The sequence below is a fragment of the Ammodytes marinus genome (genome assembly GCF_949987685.1).
Source record: "Ammodytes marinus genome assembly, chromosome: 13".
In the NCBI taxonomy this organism is placed as follows: Eukaryota; Metazoa; Chordata; class Actinopteri; order Uranoscopiformes; family Ammodytidae; genus Ammodytes; species Ammodytes marinus.
The window spans coordinates 16,975,317-16,999,018 of NC_137217.1; the positions used below are offsets into that span (position 1 = coordinate 16,975,317).

A 23,702-nucleotide genomic window follows, 5' to 3' on the forward strand; every position below is an offset into this window, starting at 1 on the left:
TCTCACATGAAGGGAAAACAATGGGGACCCTTTCTCATTCTGCAGTTTGCTGCATCAGCAGTTTTTGGAAGAGCAGCACAATTGAATGGCTATACAAGGACCCAGTCAGGCATCACACTGCTGACAGAGGGGGAAAAGATATGACGCTAATAGATTAAGTGTTCATAGAAAGAATTACTGTCCTTGCTTTACCTTGGTCAATGCATGTTAGATCACACTGGTCCCTCTGTTACTACGCTAAGCAACTGACAAGCTTTATTTAATTAGCAAGTGTCTGACAAGTCAGTGATATTAATATGAAACAGACACTTTGTGCTCGTAGAAGACAGGATACAACGGTACAGGGACAGCTCACCTGTTATTAAAGTCACTTGTCAGTTCTTATTGTTCTGCTTCCTCCTCCAAAACAGTTGGAAAATAGAGACATACTCTCACGAAAAGTTCCACACAGAACATTTTTACATCTTTATTAACTGGTCCATCTTGTCTCTTAGTCCTTTTTTAACAATGAAATGTAGATACATTACTTGTAACAGTTCTATGGCATTAGTACATACTGTATGTACTGCTAAGTAATACAGTTATGTATTGTTTCAGTACTTTTGCTTGAACTGACCTTAAACCTCTGCACACAAGGAACAAATCCCCACCCTAAGTAACAAGTGTTCGACCTTCCACTGCAGTGTACCCTGCCCAGTCCTGAATCAAGACTCTTTCCTGCTGTAGGGAGTTTTCGAAACTTCCTTTTTGGGGCTGTCTGGCACACCAGATGTTTCCTGAATGCACCGTGTTCCCAACTCACTCCCCTCCTCCCCAGTGGTGAAAGGCAAGGGTAAGGACAGATGGAGGGAAGCTGTCATTCACTCTCAGTACAGCTGTAATATACCTGGAGTCCATCTGATCAAGTCCTTACTGCGTGTGCCTCCCTGTGACAGAGCTGATCAAGGCATACGGGTGACAGGGATTAATTTAGCATGCCTTGACGGAAAATACTCAAAAAAACTTGCCTGGAAAGCTTCACATAAACGCATTCAACAAATCCACACTGATTTGTCAACTGCTCACCTCCTCTTACACTTTTTTTAAGAGTAGTGTGAGCTCACAAGCAGGAGCATCACTGTTTTCACTGGAGGCACAGCCAGCAGTTGGTGAGCCAGCGATGTCGACGTGGGACTGTGGCCTGAGGTACATGTTCTCTGTGCCCCCTGCGTTGCAGCAAAGGAGCAAGTGTATCTTGCATGACAAGGAGGACCTGTCAAGATTGGAGATGGTTCAGAGACTGGCCAAGGATGGCTGCCGCTTCCTGCAGAACCACACCAAGGGTCCAGAGAGGACAAGTGAGGTGAGAGACACGACAACACACTGCTTGCAGTCATTTTTTATATTTCATTCATTTTACAATTTTTTTTTTTTTTCGTTGTTGCTTTTGACAACTCTTGATCAAAAAAGATGCATCATGAATGTTGCACTCTTGTTGCGCTCTTTGATGAGTTTCACTGAACTGCTATCTTTGGCCATGTGAAAGGGAAAACATCAGTCAAGCTGGTTGTAAGCTGGCCCTCTTTATGTCATTATGAACCTTATTCAATAAGCACACATTACCCTAGAATATAAAAGTATAGGATATTAGATAGTGCATTTTACTCTGGGTTAAACTGATATTTTTTGTGAGCGTTGTTTCTCGCATCCCCTGCTGTGTTCTTAAGCAAGCCAATGTTAATTTGTTGTCTGTTTTATTTTCCTCCATGCATTCTATAACGTCTGTGCTTTCTCTGTAGATGAACATTGTGGTTTAGAATCTGTCCTGACCGCAAAAAGAAACAATTAAATAAACCAAAATATTTCATAACAGCACTCACTGTAGATCAGATATTTTTTCATCTACTTTTTTATAATTGTTTTATCCAGTTTCAGACAGTTGCAGTGTCGTTACAAAAAAACTAATATCCATACCCAATAATACATCTGTCATTTTGGAAAACCTAACTACACATACCGTATGTTCAGTTCAACCTGCGCACTTCAAAAAAAAAATCACCTACCAGTGTGCTGCGTAGGAGACCTCTCATTGGCTGACCTCATGGTGGGCTCCGCTTCTCCCTTCCTGCCAGATGTATCTTTGTGTGCTGAACCGAAAAACAATGAGAGGAAAAGTTGACGCAAGTGCATGGCCAGACTACTGTGCGAAGACATTGTATGGTTTAAGGGTGGATTCCAGTGCATCATGTATCTGACCTTTCTCTGCAAACACAAGGCTAAATCTCCTTATCAATTCAACAAAATGACCTTTCATCTGCGCTAGGCCACTACCAATCTACGTTTGATCTAATGATAGTGCTGCGTAATACAACAATCTGTTTTGACTTTTGGTTTTAGAAACATACATTTTACCAAGTCTTTTTATATTTTGGATTTTTGACTGAAAAACTGAGTATGCCAAAGGCACATGCGTATTTATGTGTCACTTATGTAATCCTAGCAGTAATGGCCAGATTTGCTGCCCATGTATTTAATACTTGACATTATCTAACAATATTAAGATTATGTGAGATTATCTAGCAATGTTTATACATAGATTAGAGAACACTTTAAAGTACTCCAATGATGCTACAATGCACATACTGTATATCATTTGACTCATATAAAAACCTAAGCTAAGACATAAAAGAGCTTAGATATCAGTTAAATCCCCGCTGGTGGAAGCAGGGATGCTTAATATACAGCAGGATTCACTTCTGTGAAAATGTGTGAGAGATTCTGGCACAGAGAGATCATGAATGTTATGCAATCTCCAATTGGATGCCAAGCATGTTTGTAGGTATTGTCCTTTGGTAGTTTGGATGAAATATTATTCATTATAAATATTTCTGTAAAAACTAGCGAGGTTTAAAAATTATAGTGTACAAGTTTTGATACTGGACCTCACGTCCTCCTTTTTCATCCTAACACTGTTTTCAGTCATTTATGCATGATCAACTCTCTTTGTTCTCTTCCAATAAATTAAGGATAAGGTACGAACACACTGCACTCCGCGGCGCGGCGGTTGGCCGCGCAAATCGCAGGTTCCGCGCTGCGTGATCATATTGGGTCATATTGTGTCCGCCGCCCGACCAGAGTAGCCTTCTCCTACTCTGGGGCTCTGGGGATATGCTGGCGCTGGTGCTAACCGGTGCTGAGAGCACCAGTCTGCTATGCTGATGGTGCTTTACCCAAGCTAACTGATGCTAACTTGGTTCATAAAGCAAAACTGATAGCTGTACACAGCAGGCAACAGACACAGAGGCTATTCACAGAACTTATGGGAGAAAACTGTGACTATTATGTTTTCATCCATCTTAATTTCCTTTGTCAGTCGTCCCGAAGCGAGTGACGTCGGGAGGAGCTCAACGCTGATTGGCTATCGCGGCGCGGCAAAAAATTAAATATTTTCAACTTCTGCGGCGGCCGCACCGCCCTGGTCGCGCAGCGCCGCGCCGTGTGAACCGCCGGCCGCCCATTCGCGCGGCGGCGCGCAAAATACATTGACTTTCTATGTAAACTCGCCGCGCGGCGGTGTGCAGTGTGTTCGCACCTTAAGAAAGCGTATGTGTAAATATTCTACATATTAAATACATAATATGTCTTTAACACGAATGTAAGCTAATTCCTGTTGGAGATAATGATGTCTATCCACATCAAAGGGTTATTTGCAAACAACAGAGCTTTTTCCTATTTGCTATTCCTTAAGAGTAATTGTTTTCAAAATGTGAACCCTGTCAGGACTGACACCTTCCAGGTCCCTTTAAGTGTTCCATACTGTGCGTGCCAGACCTGAGGCAGCCAGCAGCACAAAGACATGCAGACAGAAAGTGTCTCTCCAGACAGCGGAATGCATTTGGAATCCTAAAAGAGACAGTGAAGCATTTGGCGGAACATGACTTTGTGCAGAAGCCTGATATGTAGTGTTTACTCTTGACCTTAACAGTATCCATGTTGGGAGGACCTGGGCTGTACCTGTGAGTTGTGGTCACCTCCAGGCTAGGGTAGGAGCTGTGTGGCCTTGTTACTGTGTCTTATTACAAGCATCCACTTCAGAGGTCTGAATGGGTTTTTGTTTTGGGACATTGGTCATCACAAATCCCAGTGGGCACTGAGTAGTGGCCTGAAGAATTAAGAGGCAGGATCAATTATTTATCATTAGGAAAGGTTTGTTTGCTCTCTGACCTGTTGGCAGTGATCACTGTGACATCGTTTTTTATTGTTTAGAATTCTACTTGCTTTTCTCTCACGCTTGGTGTAGACATAAACAGCGTACTTTGATGAAGCCGAGACAAGAGCACACCGTGTACGTCATGTCTTGATAAAGATAGAACCACCAATGGTTTTTCCCAAGAGCCAGGAAGCTAATCAGCACACCCTTCCCTTTCTGGGAATTTTCTAGAGCTGTGCTTTCCATCTCGTGCTATAACCTTGCGTCATACGGTAGGTCCTGTGACAAGGATAACACAGTCTGTTTTTACAAGTACATGAAAGCAGTTTTTATACATGTATGTTTATGTTTGTATTAAGATAAAGAAGTAATAAATCCAGAAGTGTTCACTTTAACAGACATCTAAACTTTGCTTAGAGTCATGAATCACAGCACTGAAGGAGCTGCCAACAACATTGCCATTAATGGTCTTGTCTTAGCATTGTGAAAACAGTTTTGCTGTTTATAGATGTGACTGATGTCGGACTGGCTAACCTAAATGCTCAAAATGTGGCCCACCCAGTAATGGACACAGTTGTCTTTGTTGTATTATAGATTTTATGTGTGGGTTTACATGTTATTGCATTCATTTGTTATATGTATTGTGTATGTATGTGTGTCTGTGAGTGTATGTACGTCCACAGATCACAGATAAGTGTGTGTGCCAGGAAGTCATGCTTAACAGAACGGCCCTGGATGCTTCTCTGCAAAAGGCAATTAGAGTAGAAAACTGCAACCACTTCCAGCCTGTCTGCCTGGCTAATTGCATGCACAGAGGCTTGTGTTGCATTGACTATACTTTGGGGCTGGTGGGGGTGGGGGAGACAAGCTGATGCAGGATGCGTGTGCGTGCACTATACAGTGATCTCCTCATTAAAACTAATATATCTGCTCCAGACCCTCCATTGTCAAGCAGTTACCAGCCATCTTTATTCTCCAGGGATGCTGCATCAAGCCATTTGGTTTTAAAACGAGTTTAAGAAAAAGTTCAATTTAGATATTAATTGAAAAATCATTTCATATCCAGGCCGACCATTTATGTACCGCATCATATCCATTAAATTACAGTATACATTATGCTAGAAAATATAGGTCCTCCTGCTTTAAATTACAGGTTCCTGTGACCTAGAAAAAGTAGGTGTAGTATGTGCCTTCATTCCTAATTACAGTTAGTTGATATTGTCAATATGCTGGAACACCCATTACCAGGCACACCCACATCAAAGCTTCTTGTGTCCAGAAGGCAGGTACTGACAAATGTGTTGAAAAGAACAATTCAGATACTCAATTAATCATTGAGATTGACTTTTTTTTGGGTCTGTAATTAATTTAACAGAGAATCATTTAAAATGCCAAACAATTTATGGTTCTATTTTATATATTTGGGCTTTGAGTGTTGGTTTGTCAAAACGAGCAATTGTGAACATTGAACAATTCCCTCAACAGTTGAAACATGTTTAACATATGCAGCACTATAACTGACATTTCCAACAGTTTGGACATTGAGAGACTTTGTTGGTTTGATGTGTCACATTTGCTTTTTATTTTTATTTTTTAAATTTGTTCGAAAATAATAATAATGTTCGGACAACTTGACTTCATGGTGATTGGGCAATGACACGTGACTTTGTGGGAGAAAGGGAGAGAGTCAAACAAAGAATTTGGGCCACATAAGGATGAATTTATCGTTCCTAAACCCCCATGCCGTTCATAAGAACGGCATAGGGCGGGGGCATTGTGATATGAAGTCTAAACTAAAACTCAGAGCCACCACACCATTACTGGTCCATTGGGCAGCATACAAACAGATTGTCTCTAGACACCACCCACAATTTAATAGGCTCTACAGCAGGAATCAGTAATTAAAATTAATTTTAGTCTTTTTATGTTAATCCCTGAATGGGCTGTGCCGATAAAGGACTGAATAATGATATATGGAAATTATCTTTCATTTACAGTGCTTGCTTTGACAGAGCATTATGATGGAAATCAGTGGTGATTTGCGGTGAGTGGGAGAAAATTCGGGGGGAATCTCCTTGGTGATAACACACCCTCTCCCCCCTCCCCTCCCTGCTTTCTCCCTCCAGCCCCGAAGTGACGAGGCAGTCCGCGTGTCTCTGCGGGAGAGGGGCCACGATGTGCTGGTCCTCCAGAGAATGTCGTCAGAGCAGCCAGCCCCCTCAGCCTCTGCAAGGGGAGGAGGGAGAGACCAGGCAGGGAACAGGAGGTAAGCCTCTCCACTCCCCTCTCTCTCTCCCACATTCCCTCCCTCTCTCTCGCTCTCTCTCTCTCTCTCTCTCTCTCTCTCTCTCTCTCTCTCACTATCAGTGTATTTCCCTCAGCACACTCCCCTCTCATCATTCTCCCTCTCTGTCTACACCGGATCACACACTCACTCAGACACTCTCCTTACATCACAACTCCCTACACATACACTGACTACATTAATATACATAAAAAGTAAGCAGCATGGGACTGTGAGGGAGGCAGTGCTCTGGCTGGCTGCCTTGCATTCAAGTCATCCAGGAGCTTTTTCATCAGCCGTGAACATACCCCGGATACCTCAGTGTGTTTGAGGGGGACAAGCAGACAAGCAGAGGACTCCAGGGCTGTAGCAGCTGCTGCAGGTGGATGGATGGATGGATGGATGGATGGATGGATGGATGGATGGATGGATGGGTAAAGGAAGGGGGCATGCAGCAGTAACCGCGGCAACATTGCAGGCGTGAGGGCACTATACTCTGCAGAGGATGGGGTCGCGGCCACAGCCCACAAACCTGCAGCGGTGGCGGGAGGAGGGCAGGCTGCTGCACGCTGCCTTGGTGGAGCAGGAGGAGGATGAGGAGGAGGAGAGCAGCAGCAGCAGCAGCAGCATCAGCCGGGCAGAGCCGCTGACCGTGCCAACCTTCGACGTCCCCTACTTCAGATACATAGACGACGAGGGGACAGAGGAGGGGGAGGAGGGATGGAGCAGCAGCCGCTCTCTGTCCTCCATGGAAGAGGACTCCTCCACTGACTCTGTTGTGTCCGACAGGTACATGGTGGTGTCGGGCACGCCGGACAAGATCCTGGAGCATCTGCTGAGTGACCTGGCACTCCACGATGACCAATGGGGGACAACTACAACGCAGGGCAAAGAGTCAGCAGGTCAGCAAACTTTAATGTCCAGTTAAAACACCCTTCTCATCACCTATTGCCCCACTGTCTTTTTGTATTTTACAAAGCACCAATTGATAGTAGGAGAATATGGATGCTGGTATGGTACCCACTTGCGAGACAACTTTCTGACTATAAGTATTGTTATGTTTGTTTGTCTGCGAATGACTGATGGAAAGAGAATGAGATAAATAACTCCCTTTGCTTTCTGTTTCTCTCTCTCTGTCTCTCTCTCTTCTCTCTCTGTCTCTCTCTCTCTCGTAGAGGAGCTGGGACAGTAGCCCCCTCTGGGCTTTATTACTGAGCTAATCATGTGCCATCATTCCCAGTATGGCATCAAGTTAGAGCCTGTTCCTTTTGAAAGCCTTTTGGCAGCCATAAACGTAGCTCATATCTACGAGTGTGTGTGTGTGTGTGTGTGTGTGTGTGTGTGTGTGTGTGTGTGTGTGTGTGTGTGTGTGTGTGTGTGTGTGTGTGTGTGTGTGTGTGTGTGTGTGTGTGTGTGTGTGTGTGTGTGTGTGTGTGTGTGTGTGTGTGTGTGTGTGTGTGTGTGTGTGTGTGTGTGTGTGTGTGTGTGTGCTGTGTGTGCGGACTGCGTGACATGCAGTCCAAATCGTCATATTTCCTCTCATCCCAGCAGGTACACGATAACGTGACATTGTTGCCAAGGCAGAGGAGACTCTGTTGTTGGAGCTCGATGAGAGATGATAAGTAGATGGAAGTGGCACAGTCAGGCAAGGCAGAGGAGGAAAGGGAAATGGAGAGAACAGAGAAAACACTGTGTAGAGGAGAGAAAAATGTGAAATAGAGGTTTTTCCTTGGAGTAGGAGATGGCCACAGATGATCTCTCACCAGCATGGAGGCAGGCTGAACCCATACCAGAGATCATTACTCATTTTGATGAGGAAGTGAATGACATTGATCTTAATGTCCTCTCAGGGGGATGTGCCTGCATTTGCAAGATGGTGCACAATGCTTGCACAAAAAGAGACTTGTTCTCTTGGTTTAACTGCATATTGTATTGCCTTATTTGAATATTTTATATTGATATTGGAGTTAAACATGAAACTATTAGCGGGCAAGTGGGTAAGACATGATCCCTTCTTTCCTCCAGTTAGTACATAATACACAGCAAATGCATCTTCTGTATTTGACCAATTTAGCTAAGATTCCATGGGCTCCAGAGGCAGTGTGTTTGTTGTATTGGAGTTAAGCCTCCATAGGACTCCATGTGGACGCTCCATGTGGACCAGAGCGTGATGCTGAGCGACAATCCAAGGGTCAAAGAGCCAGAGAAGCTGAGCAGGAGAGGGAGTGACCTGAGTGCTGAGCAGCAGCAATTGTTTTGCAGTGGCTGATGTTTAATAGTCTGACTCCTGGTCTCTCTTCTGTGTGAATGCTGAAGCCTTGCACGCTATAATTCTACTACTAAGTGTGCCCTCCTCGGCTCACCAGGAGCACGAGAGCGGGGAGATCCCTGATTGCATCAAAAAGAGATTTATATGAACATCCACCGAGCTGCTGCGTTTGGTCTTTTCTCCCAAGGATGGATGCTCAGAGGGATTGTTTTGCAGTAACATGACTGATGATTGCAGCAGGTTATTGATGTTGTGTTTATGACTTCCATGCAGTACGGCACATTGGAGAAAAGCCAATTGCATCTAAGCAAGGTGGCTTTAGCTTCCATCCATACTCAGTAAGTACACAACATTAAGAATGCAGAGGGGCTTTCTGTCTTTCTGCAAGAGATGGCACTTTTGTGAAAGCACCACAGGCATGTTTGAGGAAATGCTAAAAGTGAACCACTGCAGCAGTGTACACTCTGGACATACTCTGATGTTGCGGGTAGCATATGTAAGTGTTTAGCATTGCCTTCTTTCCTTAGCCTAATCTCTGAGTGCAGCCATTGATTCTTGCTCTGCACACACATACAGTACACATTCGGTTCTGAAAGAAAAAAAACATACAGTGGAGCATTTGTATTCATAATGGGAGGATGTTCCATCTCTTTAATGATAATCAACCATGTGGGGAGATGTTTCTGTTGAATTCGGATATGAAATTTAGAAATGTGTTAACAAAGACTGTCATAATAATTTAAGGCTTTTACACCAAAAGGGTGCCTTTGGTGGTTACTGAGACAATAAGTGACACATTAACACATTTATTTTTAAAGGCTGCATTGATTCATTTTACGAACATTTATTGGAATGCAAAAGGTATTGGCAGGTTGATTGACAATTTGATTGAGTTCAGAGTAGATTGACAAGCTACAGCAGATCAATGAATTGATCCTGCATTTCGTTAGAAAAGGAAACCAAATTTATTTTAGTTGGAGTGGCTTAAAGCACGATTCTGCGTCAGCACCAAATGCTAAACAGCAATGTAGAATACACTTTTCTTACACTTTTTCGACACAGGTTTTGTTCACGAACTAACCCCTAACCTTAACCGTATACCACTTTAATAGAAATGGTGTGATGCGAAGGAGTCACAAATCAGCTCCAACTAACTATTTTTCACTGCTCAATTTATGCAATGCATAGATGTTTCTGTGGTTGGTGAAATTAGTATATCCTTGCTAAATATACTAGATTAAGTTTACTCTGCAGGACATTCCCTTCTTTTTTGCTGTGTTATCGAAGAAAAATCTGTGAATATGACTTTAGGTTCGAAGATTAAATATTTACTCTGTTTTCCAACTTCAAGAAACTTGCAGAGTACATCCTGGGGAGCAGTATGTTAGCTGCTGCTACTCATTAAAAAAGTGTTTCAGTTAAGAGAGCTTGGAGAAGAACCCATATACAATGCAATGTTAGTAATTAGTGCATGTTGAATATGCGTGTGTGTATGGAGGGGACAGTACAGAACAGTATGTGGGCGGATCTGTGATGTGTTGTTGTTTTCTGGGGCTTGTTACTGTATTCTTGATGGCAGCTACATGTGTATATGTGTAACCGGCGGCTCATAAGCATTGAGTGACGCATCCACAGCTGCTCTGCATGGATTAACATAATGATGTCAGGGAGTCCTTTGGACCAGAACGTACACAAAGGCCTCGGGAAGCTAGTGTGAAATTAAAGAGAATTTACAATTCTGGGTGTGAGGCACACTTACAGAGGGGCTGAGAGGAGCTTGGTCCTAATAGGATTTGTAAAGCTTTTTGGCTTGTGGCCGGGCATGAAGTCCTGGCGTTACTGTCCTTCTCTTTCTCTTACACATTTGTATTTTTTTTTAGGAACTGATGAAATGATGGGAATCAAGTTTAGTATTTGTTTATCATGGTGAAAAACAATGAGATGAGTAAGTCATTTTCATGTTACTGGTGATCTATTTAATCCATTTACAGAAACACTTACTCATGTGTAACCTTGGGGGGAGGGAGCGGGGGGACGGGGGGGGGGTATCATACAAGGGTACTTTGGCAGAAAATGCTGTACACACATTAGGGTGATGGCTGCGCAATGTCATCATATATTTTCTGTTTGCAAGACAATCACAATGAAGAGGGCAGAGGAGGAGGCCAGAGAGAGTCAACTGACACATTAGCGTTATTGGCTTATCTTCAGTGATGCAGCCTGCGATGGCAAAAGTGTGAGGTTGAACATAAAGCAGCGAGTAAAGGCTTGTTTCAACTTGTTGGAGGAAGATGGAACCAAAGGAGACTGACGTGAGGAATAATGTGCCATTGAAAGGTCTCTGGCATTGTGCTCACCTGCTGAAGTGTCTCTGCTCAGCGTTTTAAACTGATCTTTGGGAGCAAAGAATGAGCTCCTCTGCTAGTATTATTACGATGGAAAAAAATTAAACGTGCATGCGTCCTGTATGCACAGCTCCGCACACATTAATCATACAGTTGTCAATGTCACGGTTGTGCCCTCAAGCATTATGTGACATAGTCTAAGAAGCGGTGTATGTTGTAGATTTACATGATTACATGATGGTCTTCACAGAATTTCAATCTGTTCACTCACACATACATATATACATATGTTGTATATATATTGTATAACTATATGGAACTAGTGGCAGTTTTCTAAGCTTTCCTACTGGAACTTTTTTTTTTAATCCCTTGTCAATAATATCTTAATGTCTCTTTGCAGATACACTTCTGGATGACTTTCTGCTGACCTACCCGGTGTACATGTCCACCAGTGATTTATGTCAAGCTCTGCTGGGACAATATCCTTGAACACAGCTTTTATTTTGAAGGCACATTATTACATTAATATCATAATAATAACTCTTGTTTGTGAATGCTTCAGACAGACAGACGTGGATGTTTTTATACAAAACATGGCTGCTTTATTGACTCCAAGCTACTCACCTTTCGTCTGTCTTGCCACCTATCCTTAAATCAACATCACACACACACACACACACACACACACACACACACACACACACACACCATACCTCGTTTTATATTGCATTTGATGTCAGCAAATGGATCTCCCTCTCCCATCTGCGCTGAAGACCTTAACCCAATCTCACCTATTGCACCAAACGATGCGTGGGCAAAGAGGACATGAAGGAGGCTCTGGAGAGGAAACGAAAAGTCCTGCACCTGGTGTCCCAGTGGATGGCTCTCTGCAAAGATTTCCTGAGGGAAGACGAGCATGTCAAACTGTTCATGAAGGTAGGAAACATATTACTCCAAGGGGAGGAAATGGACCGTGTGATAACCTTTATATGGGAGAAATGAAAAACCGACATTTGCTTGCAGACTCTGTATCGTTACGTGTTGGATGAACTTTACGAGCATCCGGCCCTGGAGAGGGATGTGAGGGAACTGCAGAAACTGTACCAGCCGCATCGCAGACAGTGAGTGGCCATTTGATAACTCACTTTGTCATTACATGTTGTAAGATACAAGGGTCTTTTTAATACACACTGATACAAAACAGATTAAGCCTATTCATTGATATATCATGTCTGGATGTTCACAACACCGACTATGAATCTGACTGTTTGGAGGTCTAAAAACAAGCACAGCTGACTAGCTGCTGTCTGAGGACAAAGAAAGAGCTCCTTCTCTGCTCTGCGGCTTTATGTAACCTCACATCAATGAATCCATTGAGAGATTGAAGAGTAATTGCAGTGTTCTGGGGCGTTATGCATGGAAATATGAAGGTCACGGAGTTCTTAATCTTGAATCTCCAGAAGAGAGGGAATACAGGATTTTTTTTTAAAGAATTAATGACCAGCTGTCAGATTTTTTTTAATGTCGCTTACCATGAGAAATAGAAAACAATGCTCCACCCCTGTATGTCTGCTAGTTATTTATGGTGTGAAAGTGCACCTCCATTCATGCAATCACTGATACAAATCGTTATGGCTTATGGCTTCGTTGAGTAATTAGATATTTGTTTAGCTTAGTCCAAGATCTGGATTGAGATGTCATATAGGAGGAATGCACTGATCAAAGCACCGTATTGGTACTAGCTGCTATACTGACCTTTTTAAAACCAAATGTGAACCAGCCATAACGTGACCCATCCACATTTCATGTTCTACTGTCAGATGTGTTCAGTCTTTTGACGGGCCACCAGCTTTGAGAGCCACAGCAATCCCTGTCCTCCTTTTACATTATATTGAAATGATAGTAATGAGGTCCCCACTGCGGAGTATACACAGCCACTAAATATGAATAAATGACAACAAAGGATAAAAGCAGTAACCAGAAAAATGTGGGCGGCATTGCATGTGAATGAATGAATGAAAACCTTTATTTATACAAACTCGAAAGGCATTGAGGTTCCCCTCATTTACAACGCCGACGAGCGCACAACAAACACAACAACAACAATAACAACAGAGTGACAGAATAAAACATATACAAGCATGTGCAATTGAATTTCAGTTGATCAACTTGAATTTGAATGAATCAACTTGAATTGAAATTATTCATACTTTAAGTTGAGCCATTCAGGTTCTAGTGACACATATCTCTGCCCATAAACAGGTTTCTTAATTGACGTGTTCAATGTGTGTCTGTTTTGTTGTTAGCTACAATGTCTTGGTTTGATAAAAACAGCGATGCACACAATGCTCTCTTGGGCCTTTACAGTGTAAACAACCACCCAGTCACCAGACACTTTGCCACACCCATGTGCCCCTTCCCCTCCCTTAAACCACAGCCTCCAATCAGATCTCTGCATTCCCTGGGGATGCTCCAACCTGCCGCCCATTAGAGACCAGGGTAGATAATTCAACCTGACTCTGCTGCCGTTATCTGTGGCCCAGCTTTATTCATGTTTATATCCAGGGAGGGAGATCCACGACACCCACTCCTTTTAAAGCAGGGGCCTCCATGTGTGTGTGGGTGTTACTAACTGACATACTCTGCTATTTATGAGCTTCTCATGATCAGGCTCACCCTGAAGGGAGGACAAGGCCGACTGTCAAGTGAAAAGCTGAAAGGTGTCATTTTGTTATAGAAATGAGGGACTCCTTTAAGTCCTTTGCTCACATTTCCACTCTCACATCCCTCTGGCTTTTTGCAACAGAAAGCTCAAGTATTTCTTTATATTTTGAATTACTTATTTTTTTAATTCTAGACAAATGCATTTCCCCCCTCTAGTAGGCTATGTTTCTGAGAAAGTTGGCACCCAACACCACTTATGTCTTGTGCACTCTTTTTTTGTACTATATATTTTTTTTTAATAGAACAAGAGTGAAATGCTCTGTTTTGACATGACAGCGGGATTCAGGTTTTTCATTAGCTGCTGCCCGCCAGCTAAGAGGGGATCCCCTAAGGCAGGCTTTGTGCCAACATGCCTATTGTGATGCAGAGCCTGGTAAAAGCTGAGGGATGATAATGGACACAGGGCTATCCATCAAGCTACTAGTCGCTCCTAACTGATGAGAATCGGGTGATTAATTGAAGGGATCACATTGGAAGGTCTAGAAATATACCAAGCACTCTAATCTCGCCTCAACACTTTGCTCAAATAATGGACTAAGCCCAGCAAAGCGAGTATGCATGTACATTCACTTTACTTTAATAACTGACGTGTGGATGGTGAAGTATTTTTTATTTCTTGGTAGCTGCAGCCTAGGGAAAAGTAGTTATTCTTCTGTAAATGTGCAGGCATACTGTATGATGGTACCCTTTACTGATTTTTTCTTTCTTTTTTTCAGTATGGTGGATGAATATTCCCCTCAAAGGAAGGTGAGTGAATACATTTTGTGTTTGCTCTCTTTACAACACTTCAGAAAGAAATCATTTTACCACACCGAGTTGGCTGCCCGCTTTCGACAAACTTGTTTTGGAACGATTGTCCTCATATTTCCTGCTAATGACATTGTCCTGTATAGTTCAACAGATATGCCCCATGTTCTCAGGCAATATGAATGTGTGTCACAATCCACCCATTTCCCTCCATTTAGGGTAAAACGCTTATCCACCAATTGAGCGTGAAAGAGAACGGACTCCAGTCCAGAGGAACACAGAGGGAGACCAAGGAAGGTAAGTCGTAAAACATGGCGTTTTTCACACATTCCACCCATTCCAACAATAGAACAATGGGAATCTTTCCAGAAAAGGAAAAAGGAGGTTTGAAAATGCAAATTCCTAAGAGATGACTTCCCGATGAATTCCCTTTGTCTTTTTAGGATCTTATTAGGGCAGGTCCACACAGACTAAAACAAACAAAAAAAGTTATCTCTGTATGGATCAAGGTTCCTACTTCTTGATAAATTTAAATCCTTAATTTGAATAGTTTTCATTTGTACTTGTGTCAATCAAAGAAATTGTTCCCATGGTCCCTTCACCTTCATTAGGAGGAATCCATTGAGTGTACTTTCTCTATCCCACTAATACCACAGTGCACAGTCCTCTACAGTTGATCACTGAGTGGTTTCTCTGGAGCAGTGGAGGAGCAGTTGAGGGGCAGTTGCTTTGCTCAAGGTCGCCTTATCAATAAGGGGGAGCTCTGTTATAGCCTTTCCTTCCATCCCAGTGATTCAACTGATTGGTTTCTTTCTGGTTGAACGTGTGCTAAATGTTTACTCTATCTGAGTCAGGCAAGAAATGTAGCAGAAACCCAAAAGCCATCCGTTGCACATAATGGTTGATTATCCCTCCTCTAAACATTTCACACTAGCTCTCACTGCAAAACGGGCAACTGCCCAACATCTCTAGGGGCCCCAAAGGCTCCAGGGATCTCAAAGGCAATTCTCACTGTGTTAGCTAGTCTTGTGGCCCTTTTTGTCATAATCTATTTTTGAGAGCTTTGATATTTAGAAAACCTGATGGCATTTAGTGATATGCCAGCATTTGACCGCTGGTTTGTCTCCGGTTATGTAATGAAGCTATCATGTATAGTGCACTGGGAACTTGGAAGTGGCTGAGTACTTACACTATGCAATGAGGGATGAGGCTATGGATATGTAGCGACCAAGCAACACATTTTTGTTAATACAGACATGGGCAGAGCTAGAATTTGTGTAAACAATGCTCATTCTATTGTACTTTTCTTTATTTTACAGTGCTGTGTCATGTGTACATTACCATAGACTCATACCTAAGTATGAGGACACATTCTGGGGCAGTGGCACAGGAGCTGCTGCAGGCGGTGGCAGAAAGGATGGATGTCCCACAGGGAGAACTGGTACTGGTGGCTGTCACCTACCCTGAAGGTAAATTACTGTACTCACTTACCAGCTACAGCCACCTGTACAGTCTAAAAAAAAAAAAAAAAAAAAAAAATTACATTGCAATGTGACAACAATAGCAGTTTGGACAGAAAGGAAGACGTTTCGTCTACTGCACTTTTGATGATTTAAAAAAGACAAAAAAAGCATTTCCTGGAGTTTGAAGATAAGATGTCCCATTGGAGTCAACTATAAAACTATATTAGTTTTCATTAAGTACGGGCCCTCAATACTTGAGGGCCCGTAACTTATTGTTATCCACCATACTTTTCCTTACTTCTTACTTCATTGACCAAAACGTTTACGCAGGGGCAGGGTTTATCATAGGTCCTACCTATCATCATAAAACTTGCTGGACATGTGCAAAAGACATGTGGTAGCATGTCCCTCAACGCTTGTTGGGATTAACCCATAGGGGGCGCCACAAATGCGATTATTTTTTCTTCAAAAATGCAATGTTTGACAGGCCACGCCCCTCGCCCCCTGACTCTGATTGAGTTGAAATTTCTTACACATGTACAGCTCATGGTGCTCTACAATAAAGCCTCTTGGCTTGAACTTTGTGGATTTCCAACCTATCATCACCAAATTTTGTACACAGCATTAGGGGACCAACATACACATGTGTATAAAGTTTTAGCGAGATAGCTCAAAAAACATGGCCGCCCTTAACGAAAACGTCTTTTCAGGAGCAGCTATTTTTCTGCAGATTTGCCACGATTGCAACCTTCAATCAGCCAAAACTTGGGACTCGAGTTTGGAAAGTGCGCAGCGGCGGTTTGTAGAGAAGTTTTGGTCCGGCCGATGGGTGGGGCGCCGCCGATGCGGGGCTGGCGGTCGGCGCCGGGTGGCCCTTACTTTTAAAATCTCTGCAGGATTTTCTAGTTTCTCATAATATTTGATACTTAAGGTTTTCTCCTATTGTGTGTTGTATATTGAGCCCATGGAAGAGTCAACAGAATTGAACTAAATGTCTACCCTCTGTTGAAGGGTAGAAACGGTCCAGTGATTTCAAGCTGGTATCTGTTCTCAACCCTGTAGCCCCTTTTACACAGCCAGTGAAAGCCGGGAATATGCCGGCCTTTCGGCCCTCCCCCCAGCTGTGTAAATGCGACAGTTGCGGAACGAGGGAAGAAAGGTGCGAGTGATCGTTCCGGGAATTTTACTACCTCGGGGGGTAGTAAGATTCCCGACACGATCAGTTCCGCCTCTCTGTTTAAATGCTCCAGCTTGTTGTTGCGGAACAGGGGGGCGTTTGACGTTCCATAGTCTACGTTCTAAACATGCGACCATGTTAGCAGTTGAAGGACGTGTGTTTAACATTAACCACGGCGGCCTGATGTCCCGTAAAAATCACCAAATAAAAGGAACGGTGTATAATCTATCTGATCATAAGGTCCGTTGCTCAATCCAAACCCCCGCACTTCATTTTGCAGAGTGTATGAGTCTATTTCTGCCCAGGAGAAGTTGTACAATGGAAAGCTAGGCTAGGCTAAGTAAGGGATAAAGTATAGCGAACGGGTCACTTGCTAGAAATAAAGACCGACAAGCTGAAGCAGGAGCCCGACGCGCAGCGGAGGGCTCTTGTTCAGCTTGAAGGTCGACCTAGTAACGGGGGAATAGTCTGCTCGCCCCGCTAGACTGTCTGCTTCAGCTGACTGAAGGCTCCGGCTCAGCTGTTAGCCACAGAGCTACTGTTTTGCTAACACATTCCGCCGCCGCTATTATTATCCTAAGTCTGAGCGTATATCCACACTTTATTTCTGTCTACAGTAACGTGACTTCACACACTGTGTGTATGTGTATGTCTGATTGGCAGATCGCTGCCCTCACAAAGAGACTCGCTCACAACCAACCTGTCACACACACACACACACACACACACACACACACACACACACACACACACACACACACACACACACACACACACACACACACACACACACACACAGAGGTGAAGCGGTCGGATTGATTTAGTCAGTTTGGTTAACTGTCCCAGTGATGTTGGACTCAGCGCGTAGCGAGATCAACTGGCACATCGTGGGGACAGTAAAATACGGCCCTCTTACTGCAAGCTCCAGCACTTCTGCTCTCAATTCACCGGCCATTGTTGTTGTTGTAAAGCAGCTGACCGGCGCGGCGCTAAATGTTTACGTCACACCTGACGCTGTTTACAAGCACCTCTTTCATTCCGGAGCGCTGTGTAAAAGGGACTACTGATGCGCCAGCAGGCCGGCGTTGCTTGGTTCTGTGTAAATAACACAGAAGCAAGCAAAGCCGGCATATTGGAGTGATGTTGTTCCGTCAATATGCCGCAATCTGTGTAAAAGGGGCTGACCCTGTGTAACTCAGGGTTGACCCTGGCACTGCAAGTCTCATCTTTTGCTACTGACGGCTTCTTACACCTCTGTGACAGATTTTTAATGACATTCTGCCATGTGTGATATGTTTTCTCCTCCACAGGTAGACTCCTCATGCAGCCTCAGGACAGAGTCTTCTCTGATTCAATACGGCCTGTGGGCAGACTGCATGTCTGCAGGAACGACCTGGGTGAAGTCCTGGTAAGACTATCACTGCATTATGTCACTGTATTATAAACGTACTGTAAATATGGTACATATGTAATAACATCCTCCTCTGTTAGTGCATGTGTACCTGTTCTGCCATCAGGAGCAAGGAATTAGACTATCAATATTAGCATGCATGCATAGAATAACTGGAATGGGTTGCTGTCAGAAACACTTTGGTCAAACTGTGCTAACATGAAATAATGGATGGTCCCTGATTTCATTTGACAGAACCCGTTAACAGACAACTCGGAACTGCAACAGAGGACGGTTCGCATGCTAAGCCTGAACACATGGGACGTGGCTGTTGCTCTCACCAACTTTGACTGGACCATCGTTGACTCAATACATGAGGTTTGTCTGCTGCATCTCCAGCATGTGAACAGTTTTTCAAGACATCTGACGTGACTTTCAAACAGCATCACATGCCCCTCTCGGCTGGACTCATAAGTGCCTGATGCTCTTTTACAGCAAGAGCTGGTCTATTTCACCTTCAGCCGCCACAGTAGCGGTGGCCACACTGTGGGGTTGGAGCTGCTGCTGCAGCGCTGCAATGACGTCCAGCTGTGGGTGATGACTGAGGTGCTTCTGTGCCCGACGCTGTGCAAAAGGGTCCAACTCATCAAGAAATTCATCAAGATTGCTGCCCAGTAAGTAGCTTTACTCAAATCTCACTGTGTTTTAAATTAGAGATGTTGATCACATGCACAATTTGGCCAGCACTACAGCTTTTCAGCCCCAAATCTTTATGGTGAGATGTTTAGACTTGCATGTGGATTTTGCCCCCTCCGATGGCAAATCGATAAACTGCATCTGCTTTTGTGCCATTAAGCTGTGCCCCTGGAAATAACAAAGTTGTATGCTCCATTAATCTTTTATAGCTGTAAAGCTCAGAGGAACCTCAACTGTTTCTTTGCCATTATAATGGGCCTGAACACCGCAGCTGTTAGCCGCCTCAGTCAGACATGGGAGGTAAGGATGTCATTTGTGTTCTCCCAGACTTAATCATTTGTGTTGCTTTAAAGTGGAAGTCCCTGGTATATAAAACAATAAATGCTCTTATTGTCTCTGCAGAAAATTCCCGGGAAATTTAAGAAGCTGTTTTCAGAGCTGGAGACAATTACAGTAAGTACTATGTGAATACAGTACAATACACTGTATATATACAGTATCTGTTCTCAAATGACAAAAAAACTATGGCATTCATTTTCTACAACAGGCATTAAATGTGTTCTTCAGTGTTTTTGAGAGGTAAAAATACATTTCTAAACATCAGGCAAAACATCAGGTGCTTTTATATGATCATTAGTCTCTGATGCTGCCATAATTCAGCTCAAACAAAGCATGCATGCTCAGGCACACACTGTCATCCCCAGAGGATAAGACTCATTCGTTTTGAAAATGTCTTCACAGGATCCCTCGCTGAACCACAAGGCCTACAGGGACTCCTTCAAGAAGATGAAGGCACCAAAGATCCCTTTTCTTCCACTGCTTCTGAAAGGTGTGCTCATTGTTCTGTCACATCAGTAGAAGGAGAACGCCGTGAAATATTCGAACCGGCGGATTTGACATGCAGAAAACTAACAAATACCCTATATAGAAGACTAACAAAATGTTTTTTTCTCTTTTAGATATAACATTCATTCATGAAGGCAACAAGACGTTTCACGATAATCTGGTCAATTTTGAAAAGCTGGTGAGGTCATGACCCCCTTTATAGCAACTGTATGCTTCTGCACAGAACATGGGTTACAGTCCACGCTGGATATGAGGTGCCACCTTTAATGACCATTTGTCCATCTTTATTTCCAGCACATGATAGCGGACACAGTGCGGCTCATCCGGCAGTGTCAGAGAGATCAAATGGGTCAGTATTCAAAACTCTGGCTCCCTCCATTAAATGAGAAATTGGAAGTTTCCTTACTTCCTAATATTTCATTTTTTCTTCCAGGAAATTGCATCACCCAGAAAAGCAGTTCAGAAGCACGAACCTACATCGATTATCTTCATATTGTCGACAATCAGCAGACTCTGTTTGAACTCTCTCACAGGCTGGAGCCTCGTGCTTAAGAGAGCAGCTCTTTGCTCTGCATTTCCCACTGTGTCAGCCAGACTGTCTGATTGCCAAGTAACAACCTATAGCCGTCTCATCTATTGCTCAGTACTCAGTCAGCAATCGGAGGACGCCGCATGATCCTGGCCCAACACAGGATGAAGCCAGTCAATCAGGAAACTCTTGCAAGAGATGGAAATAAGCCACAAGGTGCCCACCTTAGGCTAAAATGCATAAATGTTTCCATTGATCCAAAACAGTGTCTCCGATACATCAAAAGCAGGCCCAGCCAAACATCATACAACAGCTGAGTTTAGCGACCAGCAGTCAAGACTCAAAATTGTGCTGCCTGTTGTCAAAAAACAAAAAACAACAACAACAACAACAATGACAGATGCAGAGCAGGTTAAGGCTGAAGATATGGAGGTCCAAATCTGCTGCTGCTATTACTTTACTCTCCTACAGGTGGCAGAGGTTGACAGGTGTGTAGAGTCAATTATTTACTATCTATGGTAGAGTCCCTCTGACATTGAGCCAACAGCTCCCCTCTGTGGAAAACCAACAGCAGTGCAGAATAAGTTTGTTGGCAGATGCAAGTTCTTCCTAGCTTATCAAATATTACAGAGAAAGAATATACAAACAGACAAAGTGTTGGGTCTGACACTTCATTCCTGACCTTGGGAATAGTATGTGTGGAAAAAACCCTAATTGTAAGGTACCCAAACTAACCATTTTGGAGATTTGAACCCACCACAAAGTGATTAGGGCTGTAAGATGCAGATACTGTACATGTTTTTCTCTGTTTAAAGATCTTCCTGCATAAAATGGTTCCATCAGATTTAATCAAAGAGTATTTCAGTCCGATGCTGTACACACACTTATGATTTCTCAGTCTCCCCAGAGTCCAGATGTTCTATTCCAGATGTGGGACATGCAGTCACTAATAAATCAGTACAGTGTATACACAACAAGCTGATTTGTCCTTAAGTGGACTCAAGCTGACAGAAGTTGTAAAAACGATTGTTTAAACAAAACATTTTCATATATTACTTTCGTTATCTATTTTTACATTGCAGGATTCTCTTCCCTTAATTTTTGTATTGTTAAACCATTAAGTGCAATGTATTAGATGAGGCTTCACACAACTCAAAATGTTATAAGAGCAGGAATACAGAGTACACTGTATTGCTTGGGTGTGTGTATGTGAACATTGTCGTGTCCTGTGTGTGTTATGGTCATGATGTATGTTAGTGCCAAATACCATAACAATGGCCATTGAAATACCATAACAATGGCCATTCGCTCTTCTTTTTAAAAGCATTGGAGTAGGTCAAGCTGTGGACAATCAGTTGATAGGGTAAATGAAGCAGCAGATCCACACTGTGTTGGTGTTAAATGTTCAGGTTAAAACACAAGACAGTGTATTAGATAGTTTAGGTGTGATTTGTTGAGGTTTGGAGATATTAGCTTTAGCTTTGCCAGAGATCAGCATTTAAATGAAAATGGAGCAACACACATCTTTACATAAACAATTACATTGTGACTCACACAAAGAACCCACAATAACCCTACCGTTTCACTGAGAACTACTCTCTAGTTCAACCAAATGCTACTCCATTCTAAGCTACAGCCAATCTCTGTCATTGAATAGATGTGTTTTTTGGGTGAACTGTCCGTATAAGGAAAGAGCAATAGTAAAATCAAGTACTACAGCACCTTCTAGACAATAGAAAAAGGAGAAACCACTTGCTATGTAGTGACACTACTGTATAGAATTGTATAGTGTGTTGTCATAGAAGATACAGTATTTATTCTCTAAATTGGTTGACTGAAAATTCTAATTTTTGCCCTAAAGTGAGGCCATTGTCAGTAGGCCTTGTGACATTTTGTAGATTACATGTTGCATTGTTATTGACATTTTATTAGTATATTTTGTTTATTTTAACAGCACACAGTGGACATTGAAAGATCATGCTTTAGCAGTATCCATCTTTTTTTGGATTGTATTTATCGCCATTGTACAGTTGATTCTGTTTATACTATACAGTATATACACATTTTGAAATTCTGCATAGTGATTTATTTATTTCAGTATTATTTATTTGCCCTATAGATATTCAGTTTGATTTAATGTTTTTCTATCTTGTACGCACTGATTTGGCTGGTCGACATGATATGTCAAACCATGGATTGACCACCAGTGTCAACTGTGCATGCAATAAAATATTTTTCATCAACATGACTTGCTTTGTAAAAGAGTATACACATGCATAAGTCTAGCAAATGGTTCTTTCCACCACCAGCAACACCCTGGTTGACACAGGTAATATCAAAGATGCATTCATTTATAGTCAATTAATAGTCGTTCATGCTTTAACTACAGTACCGATGTGAAATTGGTACAAGGAAAGGAACAAAAAATATATTTAGTAGGCTACACATAATTTATACTATTCCGTTTGTAATCTCATATGAACATAATACGAATACACAAGGTCTAACTTCTACTGTAATATGTTGTGCTTTTTATAAGCGACAAGGCTTATAGTCAGCTCTTAATAATAATAAAAAAGGGTGTATATGAAACCACAAACAACAGCGTTTCAGTAACAGAAATAAATACAGAAAAGCGAGACAATTTAATATGTTGACAAATGGCAGGAGTATATTGATTTGATTTGATTTGAATATTTTATTATTGTGTCATGCATTAGCATGCCCAGCCCACAAGGGCTTACAAGACACCATTATAAAACACAGACAGACCAAAACCCAAAAATAGATGCTAAACAATACTAACATTAACGATATAAACCATCCTGACGTTTCATCCAGGCTTTAGTAACAAAAGAGGCCAACTTATAAACATTAAAGGTAAACAAACATTCCATCCTGATATCAGTATAAAGGCATGGACAGGCAATTGGTCTGCAATGCAATGTGTTTCAAGCATGTTACATTTAATCACTTTTTCAAAGGTTTCTTCTTTGAGAAAGTAAAAAAAGTACTTTTTTATAATCACCTGTCAACATGAAAT

The 23,702-nt window shown here is 42.5% G+C and overlaps 1 protein-coding gene across 1 annotated transcript; it reads left to right on the top strand.

The window, feature by feature from the left end:
- Positions 1-973: 973 nt before the first annotated feature.
- Positions 974-22,876, top strand: rapgef5b (Rap guanine nucleotide exchange factor (GEF) 5b). The gene is made up of 18 exons (XM_080040293.1): positions 974-1,342; positions 6,316-6,455; positions 7,263-7,375; positions 11,488-11,566; positions 11,879-12,023; positions 12,111-12,208; positions 14,528-14,558; positions 14,777-14,855; positions 15,878-16,027; positions 18,509-18,606; positions 18,844-18,966; positions 19,084-19,262; positions 19,494-19,584; positions 19,687-19,737; positions 20,026-20,113; positions 20,244-20,308; positions 20,425-20,479; positions 20,564-22,876. The coding sequence occupies exons 1-18, from the start codon at positions 1,160-1,162 to the stop codon at positions 20,680-20,682; spliced, it is 1,887 nt and encodes a 628-aa protein (XP_079896419.1). The 5' UTR covers positions 974-1,159; the 3' UTR covers positions 20,683-22,876.
- Positions 22,877-23,702: the final 826 nt, after the last annotated feature.

What these genes read in the sequence shown, in the direction of transcription:
- rapgef5b (XM_080040293.1), top strand. Translation starts at nt 1,160, where the DNA reads ATGTCGACGTGGGACTGTGGCCTGAGGTACATGTTCTCTGTGCCCCCT. An exon ending in GACCAGGCAGGGAACAGGAG is followed by an intron (nt 6,456 to 7,262) that starts GTAAGCCTCTCC and finishes TGTGTCCGACAG; the next exon opens with GTACATGGTGGTGTCGGGCA. An exon ending in TTCATCAAGATTGCTGCCCA is followed by an intron (nt 19,263 to 19,493) that starts GTAAGTAGCTTT and finishes AATCTTTTATAG; the next exon opens with CTGTAAAGCTCAGAGGAACC.